Source organism: Ostrea edulis, chromosome 1 (assembly GCF_947568905.1).
Source record: "Ostrea edulis chromosome 1, xbOstEdul1.1, whole genome shotgun sequence".
NCBI lineage: Eukaryota > Metazoa > Mollusca > Bivalvia > Ostreida > Ostreidae > Ostrea > Ostrea edulis.
This window is the reverse complement of record NC_079164.1, coordinates 38,933,370-38,943,018: the sequence shown is the minus strand read 5'-3', so window position 1 is coordinate 38,943,018 and position 9,649 is coordinate 38,933,370. Positions and strand designations below refer to the sequence as shown.

The 9,649-nt window shown below is 35.6% G+C and overlaps 1 protein-coding gene across 1 annotated transcript in view; it reads left to right on the top strand.

Annotated features, from left to right (window-relative positions):
• LOC125657687 (uncharacterized) overlaps positions 1–7,270 on the top strand; it is an 8,370-nt gene extending 1,100 nt beyond the window's left edge. The window contains exons 2-3 of the mRNA XM_048888452.1: positions 3,763–3,915; positions 7,002–7,270. Coding sequence (XP_048744409.1) covers positions 3,763–3,915; positions 7,002–7,270 — 422 coding nt within the window. The remainder of the gene's footprint in view (positions 1–3,762; positions 3,916–7,001) is intronic.
• The last annotated feature ends 2,379 nt before the right edge of the window (positions 7,271–9,649 follow it).

Sequence of the window (9,649 nt, the reverse complement as noted above, 5' to 3'; positions counted from 1 at the left end):
TCAAATCATCCTGTGCATGCCCTTAGCCTTGAAATAGGTGTCGTTATCTTTTCCCACGGGATCTATGGATTGTCAAAAGTCCTTTAAAAGCACTTGATACAAACCAAGAGAATTTGTTTCTATACTTGTAAGGTACATAAAAAAAAATGAAAAATCCACATAACAATTTTAAAAAAATCCAAAAGATCTCAATTAAGTTAACCTCGTCGGCCGTTTAGGAAATATATTTTAATAAAATTATGGTTTATTTTATCAGAGACATATGTCTCTGATTTTATTAATATATTATTTTAAGATACAAAGATCCTTTACGTTAGTAATATTTGCGCTTTCCTTGGATAGTGTACGTGGTAAAATGGGTACTAACAATTTTTTTTTATTTCAATCATTTTTCTTTGTCAACAATAAAAACCAGTGAAGCAAATTAAGATATCATGAAAGTGGAAAATGTTTGCTCCAAGGGCTCTGGACATTGTACATGGAGCAAGTTAACTCACTCCTATACTGTATCGTAATTAAAGAAAACGTATACTGGTATATTGTTGAAACTCCAGTAACGAATATATCTGGGTGAGTTACCTATCATGAAACAAACTCGAAAGTCTACATGTTTTGTTTTCAAGTGTTGGTAAGATCTGATTAGGTGAACTTAGAACACAAGTTGTCAGTATATAACCGCTTTTACAATGTAATTGTAGCAAAATACAAATCTACGGTATATGATTTTAAACTTGCTCAATTGTGATATTGTATTTGTTAAGGAAGTCAAAGTTCCTGAAACGTTCTATACCATTTTTCCGTGCGCTCTTCGTGCGCTAACCGTTTACAGTTTTCCGTTCACCAACCGCTCGCGTTCACCGTTCAGTCTTTGCATTGTCATTCGGAACACCAAAGTGTAAGGAGAACGCGCGCGTAGGAGTGGGAGGAAACTTTCTTATTTTATCAGGATAATGAAGTACAAAATATCTGGATTATCAGCTATAGAATATGATTCGAAACATGCATTTCCCCCTGCTTTTCCATGTTCGTGTATTTGTACATGTAATACCGTACACATAACATTTGCTTCTTGTTTGTGTTTGATTGCTGCGTGCATTGATTTGAAAGCGGTCTTTTCGAGAGAAATATACATTCAGTGCTTTTACAAAAATTCTCTATGCTTTGTCTAGACTGAATATATTCAGAACTGTAGAACATACAGTTTTCCGATTCTGGTATATTTTATTACTTATCCATTGATTAAATGTATATATCTTTTTTCTAACTTGATCAAAGGGAAATGTTCCGAATAAATAGTTTGTATTGCGTTCACTGTGCGCTCGACGTTCACATTGCGCTCCGTTCACGTTCTGCGTTCGTTCATCGTTTACCAACCGTTCACCGAACTGCGTTCACCGTTCGTTCAGTGTTTAAGTGGGGAAAAAAGAACGTTTCAGGGACTAGCTCCTGCGCTTTTGCGCACAACTTCGCAGGATGCTACAACTAAGTATTTACTGGTTCAATACTGATCACATTGGTGCAAATATATTATACATGTATTTCTGAACCCTATCCAGTTGAAAACTGTATGTCAACTCAATTTTGAAAGAGTTTGGCAGGGACTATATTTTGTGGCGGAAGGATTAATTAATCAAAAAGTTCTAAATCTGTATGATATAACAGTTTCTTTTTCATTCAATATATCCTTTATTTTTATACTCTAATACGTGAATTTCAGTTTTATAATTCATGTATAAGTAATTGAGATTTCAAATGTTGAGATATATATATACATGCATATGTTGTCCGTCATCTGTATGTAAACTTTTTACATTTTCAACTTCTCCTGCAGAACCACAGGGCTAATTATTACCAAACTTTGCCAAAAGCATCCTTGGGTGAAGTGACATGTCCCCTTCAAAGGGGAGATAATCACAAAAATGCAAAAATAGGGTGGGGTCATTTACAAATCTTCTCATGAACCACTGGAACAGAAAAAATGAAATTTACATAAAAGCGTTCTGACATAGTGCAGATTCAAGTTTGTTCAAATCATGGCCACCGGGGGTAGGATGGGGCCACAATAGGGGATCAAAGTTTTACATACAAATATATAGGAAAAATCTTCTTTTTAAGAACCACTAAGCCATAAAAGCTGATATTTACATGAAATCTTCCTGACATAGTGCAGATTCAAGTTTGTAAAAATCATGTCCCCCTGGGGTAGGATGGGGCCACAATGGGGATCAAAGTTTTACATACAAATATATAGGGAAAATCTTTAAAAAATTTCTTCTCAAGAACCACTGAGCCAGAAAAGCTGAGATTAACATGAAAGCTTCCTGACATAGTGCATATTCGGGTTTGTTAAACTCATGACCCCTGGGGCTAGGATGGGGCCACAATAGGGGATCAAAGTTTTACATAACTAATAAATAGAAGAAGAAAAATATTTAAAATTTTACTCCTTAAGAAACATTGGGTCAAAGAAGTTTACATTTGCACGAAAACTTCCAGACATAGTGCAGATTCAAGTTTGTAAAAATTGTGGTCCCCAGGGGTAAGATGGGGACAAAGTAGGGGTCAAAATTTTACATACAAATATATAGGGAAATCATTAAAAATCTTCTTCTGAAAAATCACTGGACCAGAAAAGTTGATGTTTTATATGAAAGCTTCTTGACATAGTGCAGATTCAAGTTTGTAAAAATCATGATCCTCGGAAGTAGGTAGGGGCCACAATAGGGATCAAAGTTTTGCATGCAAATATATTGGAAAAATCTTTAGATATGAGCCACGGTGACTCGGGTGAACGATGTGGCCCATGGGCCTCTTGTTTCGTATATCAAATCAAGAGCAAAAAGGTCATTATTTATTTTCATTACGAGTATAAAACTATTGTTAATCTGCAATGCTAGAAGACATAATTATGTGTTTAATCCTGCGATGCTTATATTAGAATCAGCAAATCTATCGAGCATATTTGAAATAGAAACTGTCCGATTCCTGTGAATAAACAGCAATGCAAGACCGACCAGCCTATCATCGTTCATAGAAGACCAGCAGACATGTTCACGAAACTTTCCTCAAGATATGTTGTAACATTTCTTAGATGTAACGTAGAAAATCCCGTGGGGATCCGGGTTAGATCCTCAGTACCCCTTGCTTGTCGTAGTAGGCGACTAAATGGGGCGGTCCTTCAGATGAGACCGCAAAAACCGAGGTCCCGTGTCATAGCAGGTGTGGCACGATAAAGATCCCTCCCTGCTCAAAGGCCATAAGCGCCGAGCATAGGCCTAAATTTTGCAGCCCTTTACCGGCAGTGGTGACGTCTCCATATGAATGAAATATTCTCGAGAGGAACGTTAAACAATATTTAATCAATCAATCAATGTATCTATTTTATGTAATGATTGATTTATGTTGTGTGGACACCAACAGACAAATCAAGTTAAATGGAATAAATCTTGAGTCATTTTTAAGTGCAAAAAGGTAATGTTTAGAACAATGTAGCCCAATAACAAACCCTAGTTTTTATTTGTATTTTCCTAATTCTCCTTCAATGTAGAATCAAAAATACACTTCCCCAAAAAAATTATACATTACTCCAAATGTCAGATGCGAACCTCTTTAACCTTATTTAGAAATCACTTTTGAGAAAAGGTTTACCTAAACTTATTTAGGGTATAAAGATAGAGAATGAAAGCACATTACAAGTGTTACGTGAGAAAATGGGCTATATTAGAATAATAGAACGGGTACATTGCAGTGTTTGTGTTGTAGATGGAATATCTTGTTACGTGTGTGAAGAAACGACATCGCGACAGACTTGTCAGTCTGGTGAGAAACTGATACACGACCGACTCAAAGGTGGAGTTTTTGTTCGCAACTGTACAGACAGATTTTGCAAGATTGAAGCCATAATGAATATAGGAGGTAAATGCTGGTGTCCGTGTATTTGATGTTGCATGTTCTACCGTAGATTACATTAAGCAAAGTTTATTAACAGCAAAGATAGCCCGGCGACTCATCAAACTGCAGTAAATTTATTTATCGTTGGCATCACCGGATCTCGATTCCAATATTGTATAATTACTCATCATAAGATTATGAGGAAATAGGTTCACTAAATCTTGATTTTCTTTAAATTTTATCTACGATATGGAAATAAATGAAGTTATATTCGCTAGGTCACTAAAAGTGTTTTATAAATAAATACAAATGTAGAGACCCGGCCTTCGGTTCGAGTCCAAATGATTGACTTTACATTGATAATTATGTGGTAGGATTAATACGGAATATCTATAGATAAGATACTTATAGATTGTCATTTTCACCAGGAGGTACGAGTAACTTCACTTTCGAGGTCAAATCTGGGCGATAATTATTATCGTGAAAATGTTAAACTTTCACAAAAGCGATATACTTCTAAGATCAACAATCTGCGCCAAGACATAACCACAATTAATGCAAATACAGTACACCGCCCTGTAATTATTTTTTTTTTTATGGTTATCAACATCCCCCCGTTTGGATTTCCACCCTCCAAATCAATTACTTTTACGTATTTTTAACTTCACCGGTGAATTTCCACAAATATCAATTGATACCAATTACTCGACGATTGCATGTCATTGAATAATCCTCCCGAAACAAACAAAATGAACCGGAAACCAATGTTGCGTGACAGAAATATAAATATCAGTATTGTTCTTGCAATGCTGCTGTTGTGAATTATGAAAGGCGAAGATAACGAACAGTGATCAATTTCATAAATTCCACAAGCAATACAAAATAGATAGTTGAGCAAACACGGACCCCTGGACCCACCAGAGGTGGTATCAGGTGCCTAGGAGGAATGAACATCCCCTGTCGACCGGTCACACCCGCCGTGAGCCCAATATCTTGACCAGGTAAACGGAGTTATCCGTAGTCAAAATCAATGTGCACCGAACGGTCTAACAATGGGTATGAACCAAGTCAGAGAGCATTTGACCTAATGATAGGTTGTATTGGCAAACTAGATCGTTACAACGACCATAGAATTTGCGAAATGCTGACTTTAAACGAGACTGTTGAAACCCCTGTACCATCAACTTGTTTGTCAGTAGCTTGAAAGATATAAACACTATATGCAGGTAATAATGGAATATTGCTACATAAATTTGGAAAGTTGACGATGGAGAAGCGGAAATCATCCCATTTGTTATAAAATTGAGTTGTTAGTTTGCCGTTAATATCTACTTTCAATAAAATCTCTAAGTATGAAGCAGAAGTGGACGACTCTGTGCTGTCTTTTATTTCGAACTCGCAGGGATATATAGAATCGACATGCATGTATGAATGAAAGTTATCGTTAATAGATAAAACGTTGATATATCTAATTATTATACCTCAGTATGAGAATTCTATGCAACGGATAATCTGATTGGTCTAGACAGTCACGTGCCAGGGATGATAAAACTTCATATCTCCATCTCAAACATCATATTTACCCCTTGGGCAACCTCGTGCATTTTTTTTTTATATTTTACGGCAAGGTAAACGCAGTTTATTGTGACATCACGATAAGTCCATAAGGCACAAAATATACGGGTCTCTGATACACAGTTAAATCGCCTAGTTTTGGTTGATACAAAACCAAGCAAGTAAATCAGCATTCAGGGAGAATGAAAATACAAAAACTGGTTATCATATCACTGCATTTCGTTGTTTGTACAGTGTACCTTCTACCGTAATACGTTGACGGCGCGGTATTACCGTTAGGGCGATCTCAGCTACATGCAATGTATAGATGAGCGGACTCCAATTTCAAATGCACTTTTGATTTGTTTCGGTATAATTAACAATTTATTGCATGATAGTGAGGGAGTTGCCCTCGGGGAATATGATTTTTCTTGGGTGAATAAATCTTCATATCTCCCTCACTACCATGCAATAAATGTATAATGTCGAATTGAAGGCAACAGCAAGAAATTTTTTCTTCTCACGTAGAAGTTTCTGAATAAATTCTGCTTCTTTTGAATATAAAAACAGGTCAGCTAATAAAGGAGTACAATTCCTGCCCATGGGAATTCCAACAGACTGTTGGAAGACCCGATCACCAAAGACTACAAAGATATTGTCAATGAGAAACTCTAGCATATTTTTTATTTCAACCTCAGAATACTTGTGCGTGGAAGCAGAGTGTTGTTTAACAAAGTACATTTTAGGATGACTGATCCCTAGATATGACTATTTCCGTTTTCCATTTTTGTTGAAGAAGCAACTGTCTTTGATGTCAAAAAGTCTAATCTTTAATTTATCAAGAGGAAGTGTCGTGTAAAGTGTTGAAATATCATAGGTTTTGATGTTGTTGATCTGAGAACACTTTTACGATTTCAAGTTAACTAAATGTTCTTTAGAATTTTTTAGACTCCACATTAAAGTTTGATTTACGTCACTTCTGGCATATGTAGTCGCACAGTAAGGTTGAAGTTTCTCCTTCACAGCTGTTAATATTTTCGTGAGGAGCAAAGATAGGGGCTTGGTAGAGCACTTACTGGATCCAGCAATGTATCTTTGTAAGGGTTTTTATGTAGTTTAGGAATCCAGTATAGGTACGGTAACTGATATTCATTTGACCCATTGACTGGGAAACCAAATGTGCCTAAAACTGAAGCATGGATTTTTGAAGAATTTGATCTTTTGAAAGGGCAGTTGTAGTATAAGTATGATTACCAAAAGTGGAATTAATGCCAAGTTCGTTTAAAATACAGTTGTAATAATGAGCCTTACAAACAAAGACAATGTTGTTACAAGCTTAGTCAGCTGGAAGCAAAACATATTTCTCATGTAACCTATCACATTATAAATATCAGTATTCTTACAATGCTACCGTTGTGAATTATGATTATTACAATATAAATATCAGTATTGTTCTCACAATGCTGCTGTTGTGAACTAGGACTGTTTCATTATAAATATTAGTATTGTTCTTACAATGCTGTTGTTGTGAACTATGACTGTTCTACCTCTTGCAGGCGCCACTGTAAGTTTTATACGGGGCTGTACTGATGGAAACTATGCCGGAAGAAACGTCTCATTACTTGCAGAAAGAGTCCGGCCAAACAACTTAACAGAGTGTGCATTTGATGAGCTTTCGAAACTAAAATATTGTATCGTGCTTTGTCGTACTAATTACTGCAATGGACCTCAAATACTGGATACTTCCGGTGGCACTAATGGACAGGATCTGTCCTTCTTTTACAGTGTTTCCTTTGCTTGGACGATGTACATTATTCTGCATTGAGTCTGTTGTAGAAATATAATTGTGCCAAATACGATATTTACTCACGGACATTTCACGTCATGTTGTCTGGTCAGTGATTTTAAAAATCCACATATGTAAATTGATTCAGTCTGGCTGCTTCAAAGCGACTTCCTTTGAAGTTCCTTAATTATTGATAACAGGAGATTCTGCAGGAGTTTTGTTTTCGTATACATGTGTATTATTCTAAAGAGATACAGATAGTACATGTATGTTGTTATTATATATGTCTCTTGATAAAGACTCGGGTTGCGTCGAAAATTTGAGTTTTAAATAACCAACAGTGTCGTGGCCTTTTCTTTGCTTATATATATATATATATATATATATATATATATATATATATATATATATATACACACACACAATAATTATTCATTCAATTTTAACGCTACATGCGTACTCTGTTGATTCGAATTATAAATTATTTGGGACTTCATACCTAAACTGTATTTGGAAATACTGCACTTGATGCAGACCGTATCTAGGACGTTGAATTTTAAAGATCAAATAAGCTAATTGACAGCGATACTTCTAAATGCAACAATTATTATTACATTTTCTATTCGTTATTAATTCATTTGTAATGCCAATCAAATGATTAACATATTCTAGTATAAAATTTAATATCGTAGGGAGGAAAATCAAAACAGTGTCTTCTGTATTAGAAATATTTGTTAGAATTATTACCAAACTTCGAAATTTGTTCGTTTGATGAGATATTTTTAAGATTTCCGAATCAGCAAAAAAAAAAAAAAAGTCTTGGAATGGTAAGCTGTTACACTTAAAGAAAACTCCATTTCGATGTCTTGAAAAAGCCACGCATAGAGTGGGTGTAAGGAAATATCAACCACATTATATTTCTATGTAATTGTAGCCCACGGGTCTTGTGGAGTCAGATCTTTCAAAGATGGCTTTAAGTACTCTAATAAAAGCATTTAATTGCAATACTAGCCTTTGATTATGTTCTATGAGATGCGATATTTGCACTGATTTCATGCACGCGCTGGTTTTGATTTCAAATTAAGGAATGAATTTAATGACACATGTTAAATTACCGGGTTGAAACATAACTTTGGCTGCTGATTACGTTTAGCGAAGCTTTAGAGGGGACTTAGATTGCAATATTAAAAGTCTGGACAAAATGTGGAGTCGAGTCATGGAAGACATTTCTGATTATGTTAAGGTAACCAATGACACATTTTCAGTAAAATAAAGCACAAAAACCATGCCTAAATCCTTCCACTTTCTTTTACTCAATGTCATTTTTTAACCCCATTACATGTAATTATTGCTTCCATTTGTCTTGACACAATGTGATCCTCTACCAAAGCACGATTGAATGTCGATCACTTGACCCATAAATCACATGATATACCTAATTTTAACTTAGTAACTAGGTCACCAATAAAATCAAGCATTGCAAGGACATATCCCATTTCGATCAGTATTTTTAAACCAAAACGAAATGAAGTAAATAATACTTTCCATGACAACAGCGACCAATCTCAACTCCTATAAGCAATACAAATTAGATAGCCGGGCAAACACGGACCCCTGGACATACCAGAGGTGGGATCAGGTGCCTAGGGGAGTAAACATCCCCTGTCGACCGGTCACACCCGCCGTGAACCCTATATCCTGATCAGGTAAACGGGGTTATCCGTAGTCAAAAGCAATGTGCCAACATGATATAGTCAAAAACTTGGGAATCACCGCCACACGTGTATTTGGCAAGGTATTATTCACTTCAACATGAAACTAGTATCCAAAGAATAGTTCAACTTTTCAAAAGGTCTGCAGCAGTTTTCACATACTTAAACCCTCCAGCTGCACATCTGTTAAACTCACACAATACCACACTGGTTATGCAGTTGTAATAGATCGATTTAAGGTGGCTCATTACACCAAAATTTTAGTAATATTTATTTTGTAAATAATTTTTTATTTAAAAACTTTGAACGTAGATCATAGTTTTCTTAAATTTGCATATCATGCTTCAAATCATTTATCTCTTAATAGCAAACAAAACACCCTTTTCCCGGATAAAACCCACATAAAATTCATATAAGAAATTTTAGAGTTTGTATCATACTTTCGATGGTGAAATCATGCTTCCTACGAGATGTTTTAACGAGTCATTAGATAAAATGGTAGTGTAATGAGCCACCTCCAGTTGTATACAATCGTTTCAAGTAGTCTACCGTCGAAAAACAAACGCACCGATGGTCGTGATGAAAAAGGATATAATACACAATTTACAAATCCATATTCCTTGATTCACGGCCTGTCCTTGATCCTTTTCATTCTAATTTGTACATTGGACAACTTTGCATCTGACTGCTGTTTGCAGATTTTTTT